This window comes from Laetiporus sulphureus (genome assembly GCF_001632365.1).
Source record: "Laetiporus sulphureus 93-53 unplaced genomic scaffold LAESUscaffold_23, whole genome shotgun sequence".
Classification (NCBI taxonomy): Eukaryota; Fungi; Basidiomycota; class Agaricomycetes; order Polyporales; family Laetiporaceae; genus Laetiporus; species Laetiporus sulphureus.
The window spans coordinates 47,132-71,267 of NW_024468532.1; the positions used below are offsets into that span (position 1 = coordinate 47,132).

Sequence of the window (24,136 nt, forward strand, 5' to 3'; positions counted from 1 at the left end):
TTAACCAAGATGGAGCAAACGTGAGAGAGCTCTACTGAGACAAATGATGCAGGATGGACGAAGAACCTGACAATGCAGAGCATGCGGAGTGGTGGGTCCCAAAAGACGGTGACAGTATGATAACAGCGTTGTGGCCAAGCCCTCACACGATGAACAGATGCTGGAAGAATACAAAGTACAGCAGATAGCTCTGAAGAGCGCACCGCAAGCAGGAGAGGGAAATACTCATATGAGATCGCGAGCAATGCATAGAGCATGAGGAGGGACATGAAGTGTCCATTTTAGGCTGTGACGCTGACCTCCTTTGCGGCAGTGTCAGGGACAGCTGTGGCGGCAGCAGCAAAGGAGATCGGGAGCTTATTGGCAGAAGGATCAGGCGTCGGTGCGTCAGAGTCAGCCTTGTTCTCCTGCCAAACAAAGTCAGATCATTCCTTCAGGAACGATGTTATATGCATACTTTCGCATTTTGATCCTGCGAGCCGTTCTGCTCCGGAGAAGAACCACGGGTCGTAGATTGACCGTCCTTACGCGGGGGAGGTGCCTGCAAGATCTGTGCGGCTGTAGGACCCGAGCCTGGACCGTGCAGACCAGGGCTACGCGGTGGAGGTGCGGTATTGGTGAGGGTCGGGAACTCATCAGCGCTAGGCACGCGTTGAGACTTCGGAGGAATAAATTTCTTGTCCACCCGAGCGCCATTGGCGTACGGGCCCGCCTTGAAATTCTGTGGTCCTCGCCTGTTAACGCCATCGCTGGATTGCGATCGGCTCGAGTTGGCCGTGGCGTCCACCCCGTTAGCGCCTGCTCGTGGTTGTGCAGGCTGTCCATCCTGCTATTCAAAGTCAGACGAGGAGTCTCTGACCGCAGCTCGAAAATGACTTACTTCTTGTACTGACATGTTGGCAATCTTCTCCTCGATTCCAGGCACTCCATTCATATGCGAAGAAGCGCGCGGCCTATGACCGCCTCTTCCAGAAAAATGCGGAGGATGATGAGCAGGGTGATATTGGAATGACGCATCGGGTAAGATGTGAGGGAATCGACACTCGTCGCTGTAATTTTGCGGTCAGGCAAGTATGATACGACGTTAGCATATACTCTTACCCATTTCTGCACTTCCCAGCTGGAAAGAACAAACAGGGAGGTTTGCGCCCAGAACCGCCAAATGAAGGCCTTCTCCCGCTTCCTCTTCGGTGATGAGTCATGATATCCCTATTCATCGGCCGTGGACCATAGCCATCCATCAGTAAATGCTCCTGCGGCGATTTTGGTGAGCCGATGGTCTCAGATATGCTGCCGTTGGGCACCATGCCCAGTGGATATGGAGCCATTGGGTCCAGTGGCGCAGGATAGGATTGCATAAGGCCTTGTGCAACAGGAGACATAGGAGAGTACATAGACTGCTGAGGCGACTGGGGCCCACCTGCATGCTGGAGAGGCGACAGCGGAGGAACGGAGATAGGGACCGGAACCTGGCCAGGATGTGCATATGTAGGCGATACAGGTGACATCACGCCGTACGGAACGGGAGGAGGCGCGCCATTCGGGCTGAAGGGCGCCTGGATGGGAGAAACGACCTCAGATCCCGACCTCGTATGGGTCATGGGCGGCTGAGGGAGAGGTTGGCCTCCGGCAGGCGGGGACATGACACCGTTAGGAGATGTCGGGTACGGGGGCTGCGGCACTCCGTAATATGTATGCGGCGGGTAGGGCGGAGCGATAGAATCGTACGGAGCAGGATATTGAGCCGGAGGAGGTAGGGGCCCCTGGATATACGGAGCCTGCGGGTGAGCAAAGATGCACGAAGAACCATAACGACAAGCAGGGTAGTATCTACACGGTATCATTCGCGCAACTTCAGGAGGAGGTAGGTTAGGCATTCCGTTCCCGTTGGGCTCAGAGGCCACAGGAGCGGGCGGCGGATAGTATGAAATAGCACCGTCTGGTAGCATCGGTGCACCTATGGGAACACCCGGGTAGTAGTATGCACTAGGCGGGGGACCATAGTAGCCTTTGGTCTGGTCCACGTTCGGGTCATGAGCGTAAACGGGCTCCTGCGCGGGCGCTGCGCTCGAGCTCAGCTCTGTTTTTGCCGCGTCAAGTAATTCCAAGATAGCTGAATCTGATGTGAACTGTTCGGTGGGACCTTGGCTGGAAGCGTTCGTGGGATCAGCACCTTTAAAAAAACGTTTCTTAATGAACAAAAACGCGCTTTTGTTATACCGCAACGAATTCACGACGTACCCTTTTCGAGTAGTACCTTCACTACCTCGATATGTCCGTTTTTGACCGCTTCAATGAGAGGGGTCACGCCATCATGATCTTGCAAACAGACGCGTTAACACATCCATGGATCGGACAAACGCGGTGCGCATAAATTCAACAAGCATCCAATGAAGTAAAACACGCACCGTTTACCTCGATATCTGCGGTCGATGCCTCCTTCAACAGCTCGTTGACGTTCTCAAGGTTGCCCTCGGAGCAAGCCTTCCAGAGAGGGGAGACCATGGTGCTTGAGATGGGTGACACAGCAAAAGAGCCTTTGTTCGCAGTCAACGGGGGCTAACACGCGCAGGACGTGAATGCAGGAAACCGAAGCGATTTTGAGGAGAGCAAATGCGAGGAAAAGTGGCGATGGGACAATCGGGATGAGCGGCCACACTGAGATTGCTGCTACTCGGTACGAAAAAAAAAGTTGGTTATTATGTAATTAATCCTGATCAGATCAGTGCCTGATATAGCAGGTCTTGTGGTCGAGTCATCAAATACGTGTCCCCCGCTCCGGGCAGTCCGACTCTCATCCGACCATCAACGAAATGCCTATTGTGCGATAGGCTCCCGCTTTCTTCCGAGTTCTAACTAGCGAAATTACACCGTCGATTCATCGTCATAGCAGCGGGACTCGGTTTATGATGATGTCGTCTCATACTCTACCGAGTCCAACTCAAGTTTCTTCAACAGTTGTTGCGCAGGCTTCCCAGCACCATCAGGCAAGTCTATCTCTCGTATGGGAGGCAGATTCATCAGAAGCTTCGCCTTCTCTGCCACGTCTCCGCCTGTCAATTTCGTCATTATGAACGAACACGCTCTCGCAGACATAACGGCATGCGTACCTTCGTACAAGACTTCGTACACCTGTTATTGATCTTTCCGTCAATCACATACATTAAGTGTCAGGAAGCACAGCTTACGGCAGTGGCAATGGGAGCAGCCACGTCTAATTTTGATATTATAGTACGCAGTGCCTTTGCAGTCGTGACACCTTCCGCGACACTGCCCAATGTCTCGATGATATAGTCGAGTTTCTCTCCCTTCCCAAGACGATATCCCACCGTATAATTACGACTCGTCGACGAGCTGCAAGTGAGGAAGAGGTCTCCGACGCCAGCCAGGCTGAGAAAAGTCAACGGCGATGCGCCGTACGCAGTTCCGATCCTCGACATCTCCGCCAAGCCGCGGGTTATGAGCACTGCAATATCTGTGAGCTGCATAGAGGAAACGTTATCCCGATATCTTACTGGCTCTGGTATTGTTCTCGAACCCAAGGCCATCTGACATGCCAGCAGCGATGGCATAGACGTTTTTGAGTGCACCGGCCAATTCCACGCCAATAGGATCATCACCGGTGTAGCTGCGAACGTGAAAACCATTCAGTCACATGCCAGCTACAAAGATTAAGACATCGTACCAACGGAACCAAGGTTGATGAAACAACTGTGATGCTCTCTCCGCATGTTTTTTGGAGAGGGATGCCACGGAAACGGATGTCGGCTGCCGTTCGACAACTACGGCCCGTCAGATAGAGAGGGCTGGATATCTTAAAACCTGCGACGTACTCTCTTTTGCGAAGGATGGTCCAGACTGGTGGTCATTAGTTTCATAAGACATATATAGGATCGTTTGGCAACTGCTCACGATGAACGCTGCGACTTTGGCGATGTCAGGTCCGCAAGTGTCGACAATGATCTCCAAGGTTAGCGCGTGCGTGCTGATCTCAATGCCCTTGTTGACAAAGATCAACAACGGCAAGTTTTTCTCATCGAGTCTCGGCTTTAACGCAGTGAGCGTTTCCCTGGATTTGCAGTTTTACCTCTTGCGGTCAAGCTCATGAAGAGCAAAGTAGTACCTTACACCTTCAGTAGGGATGGCAAACAGCAGCACGTCGACATGTCTGATGATACTTTCAGACGGAAACTCCGGACCGACTGCTGTGATCGACTCGGGAAAGACATGGTCCTGCAGGAACTCGGGGTTCCGATGATATTGATTGAAATGTCGCACGATCTTCTCATCCCTGGACCAGAGATAGACAGTATGAAAAGAGTCGGCCAGATGATCAGCAAGACAGCTGCCAAAGTTCCCGGCGCCGAAAACCAAAACCTTCGAGCGATCGTAATCCATGAAGTGAGAGGGCGGAGAGCGGAAGGCAGACGGCAGTACGGATAATCTTCTGATATGGCAAGTGGACTTCGGTACTTCTGAACCGAATGCAGGCCGGAATCGATGGGGCGCAAAGAGATGAACCCGTCTCCGTCCCAAAGTGACGAATGGCCCCATTCAAGCTCGCGAGGGGCCTGTCCAGCCAACATGCAGCGACAAACCAGATAATAAGTTCTTAGAGGGGAAAACGCTTAAATATTGCTGTCTAAAATAGGGGCAGCCACAGCGAAGAGCATGTGGGGTGTAATAAATCTCTCTCGGGCGCCTACGGCGCTCCCCTAAGTACTTAGCGCCAGGACGACCAGTAACGCGAAAGACTCGAATATATACGCTGGAGTGCCAAACGCAACATGTACGCATTCATAAACCAGTTCAACCAACTGGTATAGCATTCACTCCAGTGCCCAAGGATTGCGACGGACGCTTCTTGCTCTTCTTGCCTCGCTTGGACGCGACCTCAGTTGTCTCCCCTACCGACCACGTCCGTATCTTGCTCGGTGCTTGATCCACGCCAGATGTGGCAGAATATCGCTGCGGGCGGGGCATCCTGATATCCTCGTCTGCATCTTTTGTCGTGCCTTTCTCCTTTACCAACCGCTTTCTCTGCGGCAAATATAGAGTCAGATTAGATTTGACCCTGAGTGCGTACAAGGTAGACGCACTCTCTGTTCATGCAACTCGCGGTTACGCTTCTTCAACTTCTCCAGCCTATTCTCGCTCTTCCCACCACCGCCCGCGGTGAGCTCCACATTGATCATACGCCCGTTCAGTTCAGACTGATGAAGCTTCAAAGCTTGTTGCAAGCCGTTCTTGGACGGGAACTCGAGAAACGCAAACCCCTTGGACTTTGCGGTAGTTTTGCCAGTAACAGAGGGCTTTGGCGTCATCAGGCGAACAGTCGGGGGTGGATCTACGCAGGGCTTAGCTACCATATCTTACAAAGGTAAAGGTAACGCAGGACGTACCGCATGCAGCGAAGTGCTTTTGCACCGCTTCCTTCGATGTTGTATACCTCAGGTTGCCTTAAATCATGGTTGCGTGAGATATGCTACAAGAAAAGGTCGGAAATGTGGGCATACTCACCGACGAACAAAATATACCGCTGCTTGGCCTTGTGCTTCCCTTCGGTCATCTCCTCGCCGTCATCTACTGCCTCCAGCCCGACTTCTTTGCTCTCTCCATCCTTAACCGCCTCCTTCCGCCTTTTCCTTTCCTGAGTCGGTTTCTTCTCGTCTTCCACCGCATTGCCATCCTCCCTCTTGCGCTTCTTCGTAGACTTATGACTTCCAAGAACCTCGTCCATCTTAGGCTCCCTTGCAGCCGAAGGCTTCCCATGTCCTGCTTGACCTTCCATACGGCTATCTGGAGCTTGACTCTCCATGGAATCATCCACAAGATCTTGAGTCTCGTCGACGGGAACGACATTGTCTTCGTCAAATGCCTTGGCCTTCCCCTTTCCCTTGCGATCTCTGAAGGCAAGGGCTTTCTTCTGTTTCTTGGTAAGTTTCTGAAGTGCACTCATTGATGAAGCTCACAGGTGAAGCAGTAATAATGCAAGTGTTCAGGATGTCCGGGATTTGATAGGGCACAATAGAAGGTGGACCACGTGATTCGGCGCGCTTAGCAGTGGTACGGTAGCGCTGTTCAAGCTAGCAGTGCTCAAGCAGGTCTTGCGAGCTCACATATATATGGCTCCGGATAGACATCGCATCTGGAGCCGGCATCGCCACGAGTAGTCTGCTGATCAGCCTCGAATCGTTTTAGTCCGGTCGCGATGGTGTGTAAGAATACGTGGCATGGCGCAACAATGCAATGACGTCCGGAGCCTGAACGTGCTTACTGCGTGGAAGTAGCTATGCGAGTTACGATGATGCAAGGGGTACATGAGAAGACAAATAGTGAACAGAGAGTCTTACACTTCTACTCTAACGGCTCCGGTCCTCGCGACAACAACGTGTAGGTGCCCAGATCTAAAGCCGTTAAGCGCAGCCAAGATTCTGCAACATGTCATGACACGAGCACTCTGTCGTACTGCACCCCCTTGATAATGCCTCCACGCATGGATGTCTTCACGCTCTGCAAAAAGCTATCCCGGTTCCTGCGTAGCTCCTCCGCGGCCTCTGCATTACCGATCCTGTGAGTGTGACGGAGAGACGTTAGGATGACAACTCACCCTTGTTCAATGGATCATCCGCGTTCGGCTCCAGGAAGAGATACTGAAGTCCGACCAGGACAGAGTTCAAGTTGAGCACCGGCTTCCAATCTTCTCGAAGGATGTTCAAGCAAACGTTCCCCTCAAGGTCAACGTTGGGGTGATAGATCTAGGCAGTTAGTTAGCAGATGATATCTCGAATGCTTTCTTATCTTTCATCATGTGTAGAATTACCTTCTGCGTACATTTCACCTTTGGTGGCTCATGGGGATAATTCGAGTTGATGTTCACGCTGAAGACGAATGCGCCACCCTTGTACATGCCTATCTCGCGTAGCCATTGAGCTTAGTCTGAAACATGATAATAGCCGAGTCTCGTGCCTTCATCAGGAGTGATGGTGAGGGAGAAGTTGAGTAGATCTGTGGGATCTGGGAAATGCGTCTTCATTGTCGATGACAGCTCAAGTTCTGTCAAATCTACGATATATAAATGTCAATACGAGTGAAAACGTTGGAGCTGCAAGCAGGTATATTGTTCGTGGCGTCCGTGGCACGAGTGGATGTGCACCTTTCTGTACACGAATCTGAGCGGCACTGGTCTTAGGCTTCTTCTTCGCCGCCGCATCCTCGTTCTTCTTCATGCTCCATATCTGTAGTTCCTTCAACAACAGATTCAAGTAAAGTAATCAGGTTAAAACATACCTTAATCATTGTAGTAGGTGCGGCGGGACAGTGGTAGAGGCTGGTCGTGAGCACAGAGCGTGTTTAGTAGAGGTAAGCTGTGGCATAAGCGCCCGCGATAATGGGCTATATGGAGGTCACGTGCGCTGCCTCAGTACAATAATGATCAGCCTCTGTACTTCGTCTTCTCCAAACTGTGCTTGCAACGTCGTCCTATCGGTGGCGTATTGTTTTCTCTGGTTATAAGGTGAGCGATGGTTCAATAATGCTACCAGATTTGAAGATCTGACCGTCATGCCCAAATCTCAAGTTGTATAAAGGTCCACTGAGCTCATGATGTCGATGCCCATTCTCCCTATCATTGATACAGACATATTCGCGTCAAGTCCTTCTAGCATTGAGTCTGTACAAGAATGCAAGAAGGTGATGGGACGAGTTTATAGGATTGCGGCCTTTATCAGACGCTGAGCCGTCTAGTAGGCTGCCGATGCGTTGATAACATTCGGTGCTCTTATCCTCCACGATTCACGAGTTTCTGAAGAAGACAACAGCACCTTCCTCGACCTTCTTGAAGACTATTTCGCACAGTCCTTGGCTGAATTGCAGAAGGATGAACGCCCGGAATTGGGTTATCAAGTCTGTCATTTCAGACCGTGTACAACATTATGTAGCTGCTCACAGCCTCGAAGGTCGGAGTGACTCTTGAGAACACGGAAAAGCCCAAGTGTGCAGTTGACGAGCCATGTCTGAATGTTATCGCACGCTTGGATCCTGCTGAACGACCCTTGGACATAATGGGGCACAATCCAGATCCAAAGTGCAGGTTCTTCTGGAGAATGAGCGAGAAACCACCGTACGAAACCGCATTCCCTTCGCTTAATGCAGCCAATGTTGTGCCACAAGCCGAACATATACGTCAACGTTGGACTCCTGTCATGGAGAAATGGGGACAAGCAATGAAGACTGCGTGAGCATGCTCCATGTGGCGCATGACTCACTAAACCTACTGTGCATTCCAGTGTCGAAAGTCTCGCACAAATGGCAGCCATAGGCTTGGGGTTGCCTCAAGAAACCTTCACGGACGCAGGGCGATATGGGTATGCTCGTTGATTGTTTGTGCCAAATCGCATCTTATCTGTTCCTTCCATACCATATAGTCCTCACTTACTTGCGCCAACGGCGTCAGACCTGGTGAAATACTCAAAGAAGGATACGATACTCGCCGGGTTCCATACCGATTTGAACTTTCTTACTATCCACGGCCGCTCTCGCTACCCTGGCCTCAACGTCTGGGCACGCAATACAGGCAAACGCATTCCAGTCACATTCCCAACGACCGGTCGGTACCTTCTGGTACAGGCAGGCAAGCAGCTAGAGCATCTCAGTGGAGGGTTGATCAAGGCTGGATACCACGAGGTTGTTGTGAACGACGCGACGTTGCAGGTGCGCAAGCCCCAGTTGATTCATTATTGAGGTCTTCACAGTGTGTCATATCATTCAGGCTGTCGAACGACGCAAAGCTTCATTTACTGATCGTCCATTGATCCGTATCTCCTCTACGTTCTTCTGTCACCTTTCATCCGACTACGATCTCGCTCCGATCCCATCTTTGCAAGCACGAGCTCAAGCCATCCGGGCGGATGCGATCAACCTAGGCAAGATAGACCTCGACGAAGAATCAGATTATCCACCAATGAAAGTAGGACAACAAGTCCAGAAGTGAGTGAATATTGCTTCACTGCTATAACTTGCTCACCATGCGTGCCTTCGATCTCCAGCGAACTCAGGCACATAGCGTTATTGGCTTGAAGCATTCTTTCACTCTTATGATCGCAGTGCTCTCAAAGGGGGAGGGGGGGTTACATAGGTATCTTTTGTCATCAATATGCTTGAATGCTGTGTATCTTCGCGGGAACAGATGTTCATTCAGTTAAGGTAATGAGATAGGAGCTGGAGTTGAATTCGCAGCCCGCTAGAAAAGTAATTACAGGCGATGAAGCCTGTGCTACAGTCAGGACAAAATCAGGAAACGTCGTGCAGCCACTCAGGAGAATTCCACATCCCCAAACGCCCTGATCACGCTCTCCACTTTCACAATCATCTCCTCCCACTCTGCTTCAGGGTCAGACAGCGCCGTTATGGCGCCACCAGCACCAAGGGTCCACTCTTCGGTGCAGGTGTCGGCCCGAGTTGAATCGTCTTCGGCATCCTCGTCTTCGTCAGCACGGGACAATAGTTGGGTCTCGTCATGCTTGAAACAACTGCGAATAGTCACAGACCAGTCTCCTCCGCCCCCGACGCACCAGTACCCGAACACGCCAGAGTAGACGCTGCGATCGTCATCCTCGAGCGTGTGCAGAATCTCCACGCTTCGCTTCTTGGGCGCTCCGGTCATGCTGCCTACACGGCCGGTCAGGATCGCAGACAGGTTGGGGAGTGAATATTACATACCAGGCGGCAAACTTCGTTGTAATACTTCCCATCCCAAATTCATCTCATGCTCGCTATCTACATCACCTGGTAGCTTGCCCTCGATGACACTCACGAGCTGCCAGACAGTCTTGTACTCTTCTACTTTGCAGAACTGCTTGACCTCCACAACCTCGCCAACGACGCCGTGCAAGTCATGTCGTATCAGATCAACGATCATGAGATTTTCCGCGACTTCCTTCGCGCTACCTACAAGCGCCTTTTCCGCAACAGCGCGCGTTACCCCGGGTGCCTTGCGGACAGTGCCCTTGATGGGGCGCAGTTGACATGTGGAATGCGGCGGCCTGGAATAGGACAGGAAGCGCTCAGGAGAGGACGAAAGGAGAGTGGACGGGTGTAAGCGCAGATAGGCGGAATGAGGCGCGGGGTTGCGGGAGCGCAGGAGTTTGTATAGTTCCCATGACGAGGAGCTGCGCTTTGCACCTGTGGAGACTGTCTTCGGAACGCGTATGTGAGTGGCTGCGGTGAGACAGAGCTCATATGAGTCACCAGCGAACAGATGTTCCTTGGCTTGGTTGATACGAGCGATGTATCGTTCGCGATCCGGAAGAACCACTGTAGGAGCAGCCGCAGAACTGTTCTTCTTTCTGCGCTTGGTAGGTGAAGCGCGCGCCTCTTCTGGCTGCGTCTTGGCGCTCTGTTTGAGGAGAAGAGATGTATCGTCAAGCCAGGCGTCGTCGTCTGGCAATATTGATTGCACATGCACCTTACCTGTTAGGGAGTCTAAGACTATGCTCCTTTCGACAAATACCAGACTAACGTCAGAGTGACGTCCATGAGCGCATTTTTGCCGTCGCGATGGCAGTGCCGCAGCCAAAGATTGCACACCGAGCTCATAGGTCAAGAACCCGACAAGCCCGCCCCAAAAGGGCACTTCGGTCGCGCCAGCCTCCGCTCTTCTAGCACGCATGAAGGCGGCAAGCCACGTCCAGATATCAGCCGCGTGCAGTTGCTCCAAGTGTGAACCATCACCTTGCGTCGACACGCACACATGCGAACCGCCCACGCAGTACGTTATTTTCTGCGATGCCGCCGTGAGACATCCGATCACGGAGAATCGGCCAGGCTGAGCAGCAGAGTCAAGTAAGACGAAGTCGGAGGACTCGTCGGCGACACCGAGGAGCTCGCAGATCTGAGTGGGTGCGATCCCGGGTAACTGCAAGACGCGGGTGCTGACTTTGGTGACTGGGACAGAGGAGTGAGGGGCGCTCATGGGTGGTGAGATGGGCCATGATGGACCGACTGCTGTGCCGACAGTAGCACTCCAGGGACGTAGCTGTCGGGACTTCATCATAGCCCAATTCTTGGCTAAACGCCAAAAGTTTGAAAGGACTTCTGCTCCCCCACCGCGAGTACGGACAGACTCAGGATGGTACTGGACAGCCCAAAACGGCTTGACGTTGTGCTTGACGGCCATCACGACGCGTCCATTCTCCTCCCCATCATCTGCCCAGGCGAGCGGTTCGACCTCCTCGTCACCGCGTAGCTCTACGTGCAACGAATGGTAGCGAACAGCATCCACGTCCCCGACGCCTTTGAATATCTCACTACCCTGGTGAAGGATGCGCGATACCTGGCCGTGTTTGACTACGCTCAGTCTCTTGAGCCGGCCACCGAATTCCAGAGCGAGACTTTGTAGACCAAGGCAAACTCCAAACACGGGGAGAAGGTGTTGATCGGAAAGCTTCCAGAGGTGCTTGATCAGACCTATATCATCTGGATTGTAGGGGGAACCAGGGCCTGGTCCGACGATCACAGCAGAAAAGTGATCCAACAGGACAGTGAGCTCCGAAATGGAGATGGCGTCGTTCTTGATGATATGGATGTCACATTCAGGTACAGCGCGACGACATAATGCTGCAAGACTGGGCAGTATATCAGCGTTTGCATTAGAAATTGCAAGTTCTCGGGACTGACTTGTGGGTGAATGAATCGTACGAGTCTATGAGTAGAATGCGAGGTCGGCTGGGTATCGCCATAATCAGACTTGGAGGAGAGAAAAGTAGAAAGTTAGAGAATAAATTAAATGCAATTAGACGACCATAGGGCGAATAGAAGGTGCAGCAGAGGCGAGAGACATGGTGAAAAGCGGAATTTGATGGGAATTAACCGAAGCGACACCGCCACTTGCTCTTACGTCTAAGGTCTTAGGCCTTAGACCTCATGCACCGCGACTGTGCCGGAGACAACTTCCCTTACTTCGGGCGATCCTCTTAGGGCTGAAAATTACGAGAATGTTTACTCTGCAAAGCGAGGATAGCTCCCAAGCTACGTTCCGGCGGGTGAGCATGCACTCGCCTTTCTTGCAGCGCATACTCTGACCCGTCCCTTTAGCTCAAGGTTTCTTGCGTACCACTACTTGGAAACTCCCTACTAACTCCCTCCTCGATATCGACAGTCTCCAAGCTTCTTACCGATCTAATTGCGACTTTGCACGATGTGCAGTCTGTTGGCCATGTCCTGCGACCCGCAGTCATCTCCTACGTGTTCTTCCCCTTATCCTCCATTCTAAGGCGTAATGCCCTCTCCACTATTCCAGACCAAGTCATTGAGAAGATCCTGATAATCCTTGGAATCTTATGTGAGAGTTGGTGGTGGCACTTCGACGAGACTATCTGGGAGCAGATCTTCATGTTATGCGGTGCCATCCTTGGAGGAATAGACAGCAAAGGAAAGGGAAAAACACGGGATGATGAGACGAAGGAAGCTGCCGCATCTTGCTTGTGGGTGCTTCTACGAGACCGATCGCCCGAAGAAGATCCCTTGGGTGAAATTCAGCCTCCCCGTGCGGCGTCGATATCTGCAAAGTTCCGGTCTCATGCGCAAACAATGACATTCATCCCTGTCCTTGGCCAAACGCTCAACTCCCTGTTATCGACTTCCGAGTCCGTGCATCTCCCGCTCCAACGGACGTCGCTCAAAGTCTTGGCTATACTCGTCGAAGAGTACCTTCCAGAGGACTTCGTGCCATCCGTGCTGCCCGGCGTTGTCAGTACAACCAGCAAGGTTGCGCTCGGAATTGGGGTTACGAAAGGCTGGGCGAATGGAGAGATTGTGGCTGCAGCACTGCTTGTCATGCGAACTGTCATACTGAGGTCAGCCGGAGACGCTGTCTGCGTCAGACACGGTGCCGTCAAGGGAATCAACGACTTGGAAGATCTCGCTAACTTAACGGACACGTCGGACACACAACCCTCATCGACCTCACGCGCTTCACCATATGCCACTCTGCGTACTCCTAGTTGGCTGCGAGGCACCGCGTCTCAATTGCACATTTCCATGAATGCTCTCACACCATTAGTAAACCATCCGACCCCTGCAGCTCTTCTAGCTCTGTCTACCTTCTCAGAGACCGTCCTGTCGGCGACAACTCTTACCGTGCCTCAGTCTCAGCCGCTTCTTTTGTCCATACTTCTCTCCCTTTCCCGCTCATCGTTCCCCACAGTCGCTGATCGGTCCCGAGAAGGCCTCCGACGGCTACTCATGCCATCGAGCAGCTCGAAGCACGCCCTTCTGCTAGTTATGATGCAAGTCTCGAGAGATAGCCTGGCCTCCCTGCCTCGTTTGATCCAAATGCACGCCGATCAAAAAGTAGAGCACATTGCTGGCCTTATCGAAAGCGTTTGCCGTCTCGGAACCACAGAAAATGACACGGAACCTGGCATCCCTGCCATTGCTTCGGGTGTGGGCAAGCTCCTCGGGCCCACCGGCGGCATTGAGAAATGGGGTTGGAGTTTGCTGTCAGTACTTGAACTAGTCGATCCGCCCGCTATGGTGACCAGCGCAGCTGTGACGTCTTTGCTGCTTGAGTCCGACTCGGGCTCTGTTGATTGGGTTCCGTTCCCGGAGCTTCCACTTAGGCATGTTGTCCAGCAAGGGGCGCATCTCACGCTCGAGCAAATGTTCCGCTCGATGGGCCTTGCGGCTGGCCAAGACTGTTTGTTCGCAGTGGATTGGTTTCTGACCGTGGGTCAGAGCGGACGTAGTCGGCGGGCTGTGGCCGCGCTGTGGTGCGCATGTAGACTCTTGGAAGGTGTCGGACGGGTGTCCCTTACAGATCAAGATGCGCAGAATCTGCCATTGGTCCCAAGGAACAAGAGGCTGGAAAAGCTCGCGCGGGGTCTTTCAAGACAATTATGCGAATCGTGGATGGATGTGGACGAGGAGCTGCCTCAGCAACAAGGGACAGATTCGAAGGAGGCAGAAGACGGTGTCATGGTCGAGCACGTCAGAGGTCTAGTCAACATCCGTGCAGTGGGCAATTATCGGCCGGCCAGCTTTCGTCCGCCTGCTTCACAGCCTCTGTTATACCAGGCCATTTGTCTTCAACTCTTGTCCATAACGGCGGGCATACTCGAGGCTAGGTTCGCGCCCCTTCTACTTTACACGCTGTACCCTGTCCTGCGCTCGATCGTCTCTGAGTCCTCCCTTGTCTCTGCCACTGGGTTGGCAGCGCTGCTTTACATCACTCGCAGCACGTCCTACGCTTCTCCAGCGAATTTGTTGCTCTCCAACTTCGACTATGTGCTCGATGCTGTCTCACATCGCTTGAGCCGCCGATGGCTGGATGTAGACGCAACCAAAGTGTTGGTGATTCTGGTCCGATTGGTCGGCCCTGACGTCGTCCAGAAGGCAGGAGATGTTGTCGAAGAATGCTTCGACCGTCTCGACGAGTATCACGGATATGAAGTTATTGTTGACGGGCTCATTGAGGTGTTGACGGAAGTCGTTAAAGTGGTGGAAGACGTCGAAGGTCATCGGACCGTCCAGCCTGTCAGATTCGACGGTCGGACGAATGCAACAAACAATACTGATGCCCTCCAGGCGTTCATGGACTGGATTCATCACAGACATGAGCATGTTCCTGTCGAAGAGGAAGAGACAGCGGATACTGTCGGCGAAAAGGGGCCGGGCGTGGAGCCGGAGCCGGAGCCGGAACTACCAGAAACGCCCTCTCAAACCCTGACAAAGCAGATCGTTTCGCGGTCGCTTTACTTCCTCACGCATAGCTCCCCCTTAATTCGGGCTCGGATCCTTCTGATGCTCAGCGCTGCCGTCCCCGTGTTGCCTGAGTCAGCGCTACTTCCGTCTATTCACCACGCGTGGCCATTTATCCTGAATCGGTTCGCCGATCAGGAGCCGTTTGTGGTGAGCGCTGCAGCGTCCTTGGTGGAATCACTTGCCATCCACGTCGGGAGTTTCATGTATCGCAGAATATGGGATGACATATGGCCGCGTTTTCGCGTAACTTTGCAGAGGTTGGCCAGCGCCGACGCCGGTAGCGCGCTAGCGAGACGGGGACCTGGCGCCGTAGGCACGGAGTCAGCGTATACGTACTCTCATCGGCTATACAGGTCCGTGCTGAGGACCATGACGGCCGCGGTCAGAGAAGTGCAGCCTCAGGACTCTGCGATATGGGAAGTCATCTTGCTGTGCAGGCGCTTCCTGCACATTCAGGCGCACGAGGAGTTGCAGGCGTGCGCTCTGGATCTGTATAGGGCCATTAGCTTGAATAATGAAGACGCTGTGTGGTTAGCTTTGTCTGCCACCGAAGGACAGATTGATGGCTCTGTGGAGTTCTTGAAGGAGACGAAGTGGGATATACGTCAAAATGCAGGTATTCTATTCTCATCGTAGTATTTCTAGTCATGACATTGTGTAGTGATGACCGACATTATCCATATCAGTGAATTGCTTTGGTGGGAAGGAAAAAGAGTCAACGACGAGGGATTTGTATGGTTATCAATTTGGCCCAGTAGCTAGTCTGGCATTGCGTGCCTTCGAAGTAGCACTCCTGCTTGCTCAAACAATGCAGTTGAAGCATCATCTCTGCACGACGTAAAGTGTCAATGGTCGGCTACGTCTTATCGCACAGAATCCTACTGACACCTTGTAACTCAGATTGTACACAACCTCCTTGATACCCGTCTGAATGATCTTGACCGTGCATTTTAGACATGGACAGCTGCGCATTAGGGCTCAATGAAGGTACGCGGAAAGACCCCGTCGATCACTTACGTATTGCAATACAGGACAGCGCCATCGCCAATACGTTCTCTTCCGGCCTCTAATAGCGCGTTCTCCTCGGCATGGAGACAGATGCATTCATGCGATGTTTCATTCGCGCAGTTGCAACGATCACAGCCACCTTCGTTGCAGTTCGCCAAGCCGCGCGGGGTGCCATTGTACCTGATGCGCGCACTTTGGTGGACGATCACCATGAATTAGGAAACACGTACCCCGTTGCGAGGATACGCTCGTTACGGACTAAAATTGCACCCACTCGGCGCTTCATGCAATTTGATCTTCGAGAGGCTAGCGACGCCAGCTGCATGAAGTAAGCATCCCATCCCGGCCGCAGGCGTTCTCCGTCTAGCAGGTCGAGGCCATCGAGATACGTATAGAACGCAGAAATAGTTTCGAATGAATTGACGACATGAAGATGGACGAGACCATGCAAATCAATCAAAGACCACGTTGGTTGCGACGCAGATGGTGCCGTTCCATAGTACTGTTCGTCATGGTCCCTGACGAAGTCCTCTAGCGAGAGCGCTTTGTCAAGGGATCTATCGGAAAAGGCATTAATGACACGAGTTCAGTAAAGCGCATGAGGCTCACCGCGCCGCGCGTTCGAAGCGGATATGCAGCGGGGCATCTACATTGATGACCACGAAGAACGGCCGTTTTGCAAAGGATTCCAGGACATCTTTAGAGACAAGGTCTACTGTAACGAAGTCCGTCCTCCAGTTGCGCGTGACATGGTCTAGCAGTTCAGTAGGCGTGGAGAAGCTCAGGGGATTACAGCGATACAAATCTGTGTCAGATGCGGGAGTGTCCGAGGCGGGAGACTCAGGCTGTAACGGCGAGTTCAATGTGAGGAACGAACGCCTGTAATCCGACGAAGGAATGGATATTTTGACGAAGCCTTTGATTTTATCGTGTCCAGAGTCTGCATCTACGGAAGCCAGACATCAGGCTCAGCGCGATTTTTTATAGCATCAAGTTTACCCTAAGACCACTCAGAACTCTTCAGCCTGCATCCTGCATAGATGATATCTAAATAAATGTACCTCGAGGCGGACGGGAGTGAACCCTTTCAGTTCTACCAGATAACTCTCGAGCGTGGACCTTCCGGATGATCGCGTTCCAATTATCGCAATGAACATGATCTCGGTAGAGTTTATACAAGAGTGCCGGTGGACTCGCGGTCTGTCCTCCACATAATACTCGATGGTCACACTATAGCGCCTGAGACTAAGCAAGACAAGAACAAGTCGATACAGTAGGCCAATTCTCACGCAGTTGAATCGTATAGCGATCGTAATATAGTATGGTGATAAGCAAAGCGCTCGATCGACGAAATTTCTCACGCGGGTATAACAGGCATGAGAACGTATATATAGTATGACCAGCATTACCGCCAATGGCACAGAACAAGAACAGATGGTCTACGCCGGATGCTTCTTCGAATCTCTTTTCCGTTGTCGGGCGGCTGCCCTTGATTTCGCTCGCTTCTGTTTGGCAGCTCTCATGTCTTTGGGGGCCGTAGTATGGAGTTGCTTGATGTGTGTAGGGACAAGACTGTCAACCTGAGGTGTCAACAAATGTGACAGCCAGGGAGCAGTGATCAATGGTATCTTCTCAAGAAGGGTTGTAAGCGTCGAAAAGTCCGGGGCAGAGTCCTTCAAAACAGGGTTGTCAGAGTCTGCTGCCAAATTGATGCGACTACACTCACCGCAATTGACATCACGCAGGCTCTTCTGAGACCTAAGGCCTCTGTCAAGGACAGCTCTGCACCTTTGGGTAAAGGAACGAGCCAAACTTTGCCAGTGGTTCCATTGGCACGGCGAGAATTACATGCCGCAGCAAGATGGGGAAGATGCTGAATCAGGATGGGAGGGTTGACATCACCCCGGCAGACAAGGACTAGGTGGTTGCAGTCATTCGTGGCAAGCTCGGCGCTGTCCTTCGCTGTTACGGCTCGGCGGTAGGACTGTGCCATCCCCTCCAACAATTTGGTTACTTGATTGATGCCAATTTCCAAATGATCAAGAACCGGCGGGAGCGGTATTGACGTAGACTCTGTGCCAAGCACAGCCGTGTTGGAATTAGTGGGAGTTTCTGGGCATGCGGGAACAGAGAGGGTTTCATCATCCAAAGAGTTGGGTTCATGGGGTGATGTGTCCCTAGATGACGACCTTTGGCTCTTGCGCGTTCGGGCATTTGGGCCTTTCTGAGCTCTTTTTCGTTGGAAGCTGTGCCCGTGCCGGGAGTGATGATATATGGAGACTTCTCTGACCATGTCGAGCACGCGAGTGAAAATTGTATTTTGCACATTTACGGGAAGGGATGGCCTGTGAGATGAGGTCCATAACTGTGGTCGGGGAGCTGATGTGGCGGTGAAACATCACCATTGCACCCTGAACGGGTTATCCAGCACGCTTCGAAAGACCACCTTCCGATCGGCGGCCCCCCTCGCCCCAGCACGGTTAGACGGGTTGGCGTGAATGCGTGCGGTCTTGTCTGACATGCAGAAGTGCTGTTACAGAGTCTGGATGCGGTGATAGAGCTGACAAGGCCGTAATATATCACAACTCGTGGACTGCACAATCGCGACGGTGATGGTCGAATGGCACGTTCGCGCCAACCGTATAAGGCAGTTGATGCGATCAACTACAAGATCGTGGCGCTAAGGACTGCATTCCGCTCATGCTCACTTCAGTGTCTCCTCGAGCATTTGCTCAACATCTTGTCTCGCTCATCGCTCATGCAACTTGTAACGTTGCTCATGGATGGAGGGCCGCATGTGTTGCGTCTACATGACTGCATCCCGTTGAGCGGTTCGCCCCCACGGAATAACGGTCCGGTCATATCGAGGTTCCAGGGATGCGATAGACCTCTCATGACATTGTCTGTGAGTAGCGTTGCTATGCTTGATGATTGGGGAAAGGATCACAGCAATTCACATTAGACCATACCTGTCCCACCACGCCTGAGCCTGGACGTTCAGGTGACGCATAGATTACAACTGGTCGCTTTGAGATCTCATTAATCCCGGCCGTCGGATCAATCTCCCCTGAACCTGATGAAGTGGGTTCGGACGGCAAGCATCCGAGAACCCGTGGGGCAGTGGGCGGCCCTCGCTTGAGTGCGGCCTCTGCCTTTGGGGAGAAAGAATCCGTGCGCCAGGTATCTTTTTCATAGGTTGTAACTAAATAGCTTAACAGCGTTGCTTCTTCTCGAATAGATCAACTGTCATGATGATACGGGTCAGAGGCCACCTATCAGGAGTCTTTCGGTTGCGCCACGCGCGGCTGCACCGGATCCGACTAAGGCGGATGGTCGCTCAGACGAGCCTGAGGATTGCGATGCCAGACGTAGACGCCCAATGGCGCTTGCAAACAACTCAATATGAGTCCATGAACATTTGGGATCCTACGCTGGGACGGAGCGCCGAGCATGGTGAATTGAGAGAACCGGCATGCGTAAACCAGTAGACGGGAAACCGCACTCACCAGAATGAATATTCTGTTTTCTCCGGCGCTAACATACTCTTACGCTCAACTTCATCTGCGCCGGGGAGACCAAGTAATAGCCTGTCTCATATCCATCCCAAACCATCGGCCATCACGTACTCGCCGAATGTGTTTTTCCTGGAGTCTGAATCTGTCCGGACCTTATTTATTCTGATGGGTGATGTCGGGTTTGACCTCTTAGGTCATTCCTAATTCATGTCAGCGAAAATCTGCCAGGCGTCAGCGGCCTGCGGGATGGGCTGTGCAATGAATGCCTATTCCCCGGAGCCTGCAGTCACACAATCCGACAGGACTTGTCAAACCAGTTTGCGCTATAGCTACGTTCCTTTGATGGGTCACCGGCAGTGTTTTCATCCTCGCATCCACCTGATGCGTCGTTTTATTCCATTCTTGCTAGCCGCTGCGCATATAAGGTCTCGATTCATCGCCGAGTCTTACCTCCCACTCCACAAGGTCACCCGCTCAGACAACCCCGAGCCCCCCATAAATCGCCTCTCATCCAGATGCCGTCCGTCTCTGCCAGCTACGTGGTGAAGACCTACACTTCTGCCAATGACCTCCCTGCCGAGGTCTGGCAAGCCTTCGACGCGCACGCAAGGGACTCTAATATCGTGTATCCTTTTGCCAAGAAAGCGAGACTGCACGAACGATCTCGAGGCCATCATCGCGGTGCAGACGTTTGGTTGGTCTGTTACAGTCACCAGCATGGCAGCGGTACGCCTTCCGTGGATTTTGTGCTATCTTGCACAGAGGGCCCATTTGGCCCCTACCCTGTCTTCATATTCACCCCCATCCCATCCACGAAGCTTGACCCACACCACTTCCTTCCCCGACTTGAAGTGCTGGCCTATACTCTGCAGCAGGCCGTACCCCCGGAACGTGTGTTCTCCGTCTTCGCTCTGGAGACCATTACTCGTGCATTCGCCGCAATCTGGATGCGCGAGACGGGGATACCGCTGGACCCGGAACCAGAGTATTACGCTGCGAAGTTCACCTATTGCACGAAGGAGACCATCAAATTCCGTCAGACGACGACGCTCTCTGACGTGAGCTACCAGCTGCGCCTAGCCACAGAAACAGACATTCAGGACGCAGCCAAGCTCTGCTTCGGTTTTGCTGCAACATCAGTCAGTCTGAATATTTTTTACAATTCATACAGAGCTTGAACGAGTCTCTCAAGGAGCCATTCGTTTTGAGCAAGGAACAGGCCGTCCAGGAGGCTGCGTACCTCATTCAGAACGGGCAGCTATGGGTTCACGAGATTACCACCTCTAGTCAACGTCCAGAGATTGCATCCATCGTGGCCGTCACGCGGACCAGCGATACCGTAGCTGGAATAACCAAGGTGTTCACCAACCCGAGATGGAGACAGCGTGGATGTGCCGAACGCCTCACCAGATTTGTCTGCCAGCGGTGAGCAGCAGCCATCTGACCACACATCGGAGTAGTTGATTAAGCTGACTTTCATGTGCCCAGTCTACTGGAAACAAAGGAAAGCGTCGTTTTGTACGTGGCACACAACAATCCCGCGGCGGCGAAGGTCTACCATCGTGTCGGGTTCGTCGGACTTTCTGGTGACGAGCATTCCACCAGTACAGTGGATGACTGGCTTGAACTCGGTTTCGAGCGCGACCTCGTGGATCTGGGACATTGGTGAGAATGCAGATATTGATCCAGACAACTGCTATGAGATTCGATCTCGCTACGCAGTCGTTGCAGATGCGGTGTGAGTCATCTACCGCTTAGCCGCTAATTTAGTAATACTTTACATATCAATTCCTTCTGCTTGATCATGACTCTCGATTATCTTCCATCTACTTTACGCAGCAGATCGAGTGTGACTATATCGGATTTATCTATAATACTAATGCCCTGGTGGCGCAAAGACACCATTTTTTGGTCGACGCTGTGCACACGTGCGTTCACATGCACATGAGTTTGTAAATTGTGTATGAACTCGATGAGCTATAACCACGCTGTACACAAAGAATCATAGGAACGTAAAAACGCGTTTGTTAGAGTCCGCCTGAGCTGCGTTGTTGTGGCATCATCCCGAAATGGACGTGGGTCACACCAGCCTGTTCACGCGCCCCCGCCATCTGCGTCCGGACTGACACCTCGAGTTTCGGCCAGGACTTTTCGAAATGTATTCGTTACGTTTCAGACGATTCCGGGACACCTTGCAGCCCCATAGCAAACGTCTGCCGCTCCCAGTGATCTCTTGCAGCTCATTCAGGACACTCTTCTGGCATTCGCTTCACGCTTGCCGCCCTTATCGTTGATATCAATGTCTGCCATAGGAACCTCATACCCCTCTGGACTTGGGATCATAGCTAGTCAGTCATCGTTAACGTCGGCTCACGACCTCGCCGCTCTGTCATTTACTGGGACCGAAGGATTCGCGAAACGAAGCGCTGCAAGTATTGCGGACCCAACCTCTGTCTCCAAACATTCCACGCTATCGGGACCTCTTCCAGGAGCCTTTAAGACTTCTCGTGCCTCAAACGTGTCTCGAAAGCTTACGGAGGATTCGTTGGACGTATCATCCGATCGGCGCACGCACGACTCCTCTAACAAACTCGACACTCTCGCCGCACATGATGATCCCAGGGAACGCAGTTCAGTGGCAATAGGGAACAGGGACGGTGTTTTTATCCGCTCTGATACACTGCTCAATTTTGGAGCCTCTCAGACGAGAAACGCCGCTGATCTCAAGGTTCTCATGGGCAACTCGAACGCGCGGTTGAAATCCGGAGCAACCGTTCGTTCTACTCGTAACCAGTCGGAAGATGCGGCAGACGATCAGGACAGTGCTGTCCCTCAAACAGTCTCTCTTGAGCAAGCGAAGACACGGGCTCGTGTCGAAGTAGATATCATCCTGGCCAGCGATGCTTTCATTCAGGGCAGTCAGGTCAGAGGACACATCAAACTACGGGTTCGTAAGAGAACGAAGAAGGAGGCTCCAGTCTCTATCGCTGACGGCAAAATCCGAGTCGTCGGCTTCGAGTGCATCCCAGGCGACGAGGATCGTCACACGTTCTACCAGTGCGCGTCACCCTTGGAGGCCGTCACCGAAGGCCTTCCTCTCTTGTACAATTCCTCCCCCGACTCGGAAGGCTTCGTAGAAATTATCGAAGGTGTCCATGTCTTGCCATTCGTCATGCGCTTGCCGTCGGATGGCACTTTCGGGATGGCGAAGGGAGTCCTTAATGTCCATTCGGGCGTGAACGTGCGGTACATCGCGATGGTGTAAGCATGATATTTTAACACCGCTTTGTGACGAGTCTTACCGAGACTACTCCAGATCAGTCAAGGTCAAGGACACGAAGAGTGGGAAACGATCTGTTGCGCATTTTTACCGGAATTGCGAGGTCTGGCCTCGGCTTGATTTGTCCGTCGTCCTCGCGCCTGCTCCAAGGCCTCTTCAAGCCGCAACAAGCAAAAGTCTCTCTGTGCTGAGCAACGGCAGCAAAGTGAAGCTAACTGCGCTGATGCACCGGCTGACTTGGGTAGCCGGTCAAAGATGCTATGTTGACGTTTCTGTCATCAACGAAACGAAGAAGACCGTCAAGACGTTGACCTTGACGCTTATTCGGACGACGACTATTTTCCGGCCGAAGCCTGCACTTGACGCCGGAAGCGTGCGCTCAGTGGATCTAGACGCATGTCAGACTTCGACGATGCACAAGTTACTCGCGGAAACGGTCCTGGAGATGGCTCAACGAGGAACGAAAGGCCATGCCAGTGCTAAGGGTTGGTGGACCGGCGTGGGGCCTGGTAAGGAGCTAGCATTTTCCCATTATATTCTGTTACCGGTAAGCAAGTGCCATTCCCGCATGATGGCCGCAATCTCATCTGCTCATGCCAGGCTGAAGCCTTGTCGATTATACGAGGCCGTTTGCTCGAGGTGGAATATTCTATTCGTGTCACACTGAGCGCTGGGTCATTGTCCTCCGATGTGCACGTTACACTTCCCGTACGTATCGTCAATTTTCTCTCCATTGACCCGGCACCCGTCGGCTTGCTACATTCTCCGAGCGGTGCCCATGTTCGCCCTCTGCTGCGTCGGCGATCCATCGACGGAGAAATAGACTCGAGGAGATCATCTGTTACTGACTGGCCTAGCATTACTCGCAGTGGAGAGATATTGTTCCAAGGGCAAGGTAGCGCGCTGTACAACCACGTTGATAGCAAAAAGAACGCACCCAATCTCCCTCAGGCGCAGTCGGGTATTCGCAAAGCCCGTCGCGCCGCTCGCGCAGCGCGCACCAATCAAGGTAGCACCATCTCAGCGCTGCACGTCATGAACCCCGACCGGCTTTCGTCCACGGCCTCTTCATTGGTGGATGAAGGCGATGGTAACGACAGTGAGGCTAGCTTTTACTCCACGGACGAGAGCTCCTACCTATCTAGCGCGGACGAACTTCTCGCCTCATTGTCCGAATCCCAGCCGCGAGAGTTGGGAAACCTTAACCTTGATGAGCCCGACTCGGACAAGGAAGTGAATTTTGTTGTTGGAAGGTTTGTGGAGGAAGACGACGAGGACGATGTGCCCGGGTTTCTCGCAGGCCCCAAATACGGCTCACGCGCCTCACGCGTTAGCGTAGCCCGCCCTGTGGGTCCGCGCCCGACAAGCCACCTGGAAAGGGGCAGGCGGCGCGAATTGCGTCATATTCAGCACGGAGCTATTAACACGCCGATGGCCACGACCTACTTCCACCAGCGGGTGCATGAGAAACTCGCTGCACTCGCCGTGTCCGATTCCGACGCGTCCGCTAATTTCATCACATCGTCCCCATCCTTATCTCCACCTCTTCCCGGAACCTGTAGCTCCGAATCTG

At 52.7% G+C, this 24,136-nt stretch overlaps 11 protein-coding genes across 11 annotated transcripts; 4 read left to right on the forward strand and 7 right to left on the reverse strand.

Annotated features, from left to right (window-relative positions):
* Positions 1-281: 281 nt before the first annotated feature.
* On the reverse strand, positions 282-2,638 carry LAESUDRAFT_743609 (uncharacterized protein; the record flags this gene model as incomplete). Its single annotated transcript, XM_040911266.1, has 6 exons — positions 2,409-2,638; positions 2,242-2,319; positions 1,102-2,173; positions 881-1,049; positions 458-829; positions 282-407 (listed from the first exon to the last, which is right to left on the reverse strand). Exons 1-6 carry the CDS (start codon positions 2,503-2,505, stop codon positions 282-284), a joined length of 1,914 nt encoding a protein of 637 aa, XP_040763574.1. The 5' UTR covers positions 2,506-2,638.
* A 266-nt stretch (positions 2,639-2,904) lies between these two features.
* Positions 2,905-4,398, reverse strand: LAESUDRAFT_654567 (NAD-dependent glycerol-3-phosphate dehydrogenase; the record flags this gene model as incomplete). Its single annotated transcript, XM_040904489.1, has 8 exons — positions 2,905-3,053; positions 3,111-3,132; positions 3,189-3,466; positions 3,516-3,628; positions 3,686-3,782; positions 3,834-3,858; positions 3,913-4,069; positions 4,124-4,398. The coding sequence occupies 8 exons, from the start codon at positions 4,396-4,398 to the stop codon at positions 2,905-2,907; spliced, it is 1,116 nt and encodes a 371-aa protein (XP_040763575.1).
* Positions 4,399-4,809: 411 nt separating this feature from the next.
* On the reverse strand, positions 4,810-5,959 carry LAESUDRAFT_759743 (uncharacterized protein; the record flags this gene model as incomplete). Its single annotated transcript, XM_040912631.1, has 4 exons — positions 4,810-5,040; positions 5,100-5,347; positions 5,403-5,459; positions 5,521-5,959. 4 exons carry the CDS (start codon positions 5,957-5,959, stop codon positions 4,810-4,812), a joined length of 975 nt encoding a protein of 324 aa, XP_040763576.1.
* A 194-nt stretch (positions 5,960-6,153) lies between these two features.
* Positions 6,154-7,299, reverse strand: LAESUDRAFT_813095 (uncharacterized protein; the record flags this gene model as incomplete). The annotated part of the gene is made up of 6 exons (XM_040914458.1): positions 6,154-6,557; positions 6,611-6,758; positions 6,824-6,912; positions 6,970-7,065; positions 7,157-7,238; positions 7,291-7,299. 6 exons carry the CDS (start codon positions 7,297-7,299, stop codon positions 6,445-6,447), a joined length of 537 nt encoding a protein of 178 aa, XP_040763577.1. The 3' UTR covers positions 6,154-6,444.
* A 306-nt stretch (positions 7,300-7,605) lies between these two features.
* LAESUDRAFT_737174 (Clavaminate synthase-like protein) lies at positions 7,606-8,992 on the forward strand (the record flags this gene model as incomplete). Its single annotated transcript, XM_040910767.1, has 6 exons — positions 7,606-7,692; positions 7,750-7,905; positions 7,959-8,236; positions 8,289-8,366; positions 8,427-8,712; positions 8,771-8,992. The coding sequence occupies 6 exons, from the start codon at positions 7,606-7,608 to the stop codon at positions 8,990-8,992; spliced, it is 1,107 nt and encodes a 368-aa protein (XP_040763578.1).
* Positions 8,993-9,313: 321 nt separating this feature from the next.
* Positions 9,314-11,738, reverse strand: LAESUDRAFT_759746 (para-aminobenzoic acid synthetase; the record flags this gene model as incomplete). Its single annotated transcript, XM_040912632.1, has 3 exons — positions 9,314-9,669; positions 9,721-11,624; positions 11,677-11,738. The coding sequence occupies 3 exons, from the start codon at positions 11,736-11,738 to the stop codon at positions 9,314-9,316; spliced, it is 2,322 nt and encodes a 773-aa protein (XP_040763579.1).
* Positions 11,739-11,993: 255 nt separating this feature from the next.
* On the forward strand, positions 11,994-15,396 carry LAESUDRAFT_813098 (uncharacterized protein; the record flags this gene model as incomplete). Its single annotated transcript, XM_040914459.1, has 2 exons — positions 11,994-12,041; positions 12,094-15,396. The coding sequence occupies 2 exons, from the start codon at positions 11,994-11,996 to the stop codon at positions 15,394-15,396; spliced, it is 3,351 nt and encodes a 1,116-aa protein (XP_040763580.1).
* A 122-nt stretch (positions 15,397-15,518) lies between these two features.
* Positions 15,519-16,925, reverse strand: LAESUDRAFT_737177 (uncharacterized protein; the record flags this gene model as incomplete). The annotated part of the gene is made up of 6 exons (XM_040910768.1): positions 15,519-15,588; positions 15,647-15,724; positions 15,778-15,948; positions 15,999-16,325; positions 16,378-16,613; positions 16,830-16,925. 6 exons carry the CDS (start codon positions 16,923-16,925, stop codon positions 15,519-15,521), a joined length of 978 nt encoding a protein of 325 aa, XP_040763581.1.
* A 282-nt stretch (positions 16,926-17,207) lies between these two features.
* On the reverse strand, positions 17,208-18,289 carry LAESUDRAFT_714554 (uncharacterized protein; the record flags this gene model as incomplete). Its single annotated transcript, XM_040907078.1, has 3 exons — positions 17,208-17,441; positions 17,495-18,113; positions 18,171-18,289. The coding sequence occupies 3 exons, from the start codon at positions 18,287-18,289 to the stop codon at positions 17,208-17,210; spliced, it is 972 nt and encodes a 323-aa protein (XP_040763582.1).
* A 1,050-nt stretch (positions 18,290-19,339) lies between these two features.
* LAESUDRAFT_680336 (uncharacterized protein) lies at positions 19,340-21,145 on the forward strand. The gene is made up of 3 exons (XM_040905728.1): positions 19,340-20,422; positions 20,476-20,708; positions 20,772-21,145. The coding sequence occupies exons 1-3, from the start codon at positions 19,799-19,801 to the stop codon at positions 20,950-20,952; spliced, it is 1,038 nt and encodes a 345-aa protein (XP_040763583.1). The 5' UTR covers positions 19,340-19,798; the 3' UTR covers positions 20,953-21,145.
* A 236-nt stretch (positions 21,146-21,381) lies between these two features.
* On the forward strand, positions 21,382-23,462 carry LAESUDRAFT_743615 (uncharacterized protein; the record flags this gene model as incomplete). Its single annotated transcript, XM_040911267.1, has 6 exons — positions 21,382-21,631; positions 21,929-22,056; positions 22,078-22,544; positions 22,600-23,110; positions 23,164-23,343; positions 23,421-23,462. Exons 1-6 carry the CDS (start codon positions 21,583-21,585, stop codon positions 23,460-23,462), a joined length of 1,377 nt encoding a protein of 458 aa, XP_040763584.1. The 5' UTR covers positions 21,382-21,582.
* Positions 23,463-24,136: the final 674 nt, after the last annotated feature.

Excerpts from the sequence above, each read along its gene's own strand:
- LAESUDRAFT_680336 (XM_040905728.1), top strand. The coding sequence starts at position 19,799 with ATGCCGTCCGTCTCTGCCAGCTACGTGGTGAAGACCTACACTTCTGCC. Across the intron at positions 20,423-20,475 it reads TCGGTTTTGCTGCAACATCA|GAGCCATTCGTTTTGAGCAA; the intron begins GTCAGTCTGAAT and ends GAGTCTCTCAAG. Across the intron at positions 20,709-20,771 it reads ACCAGATTTGTCTGCCAGCG|TCTACTGGAAACAAAGGAAA; the intron begins GTGAGCAGCAGC and ends TCATGTGCCCAG.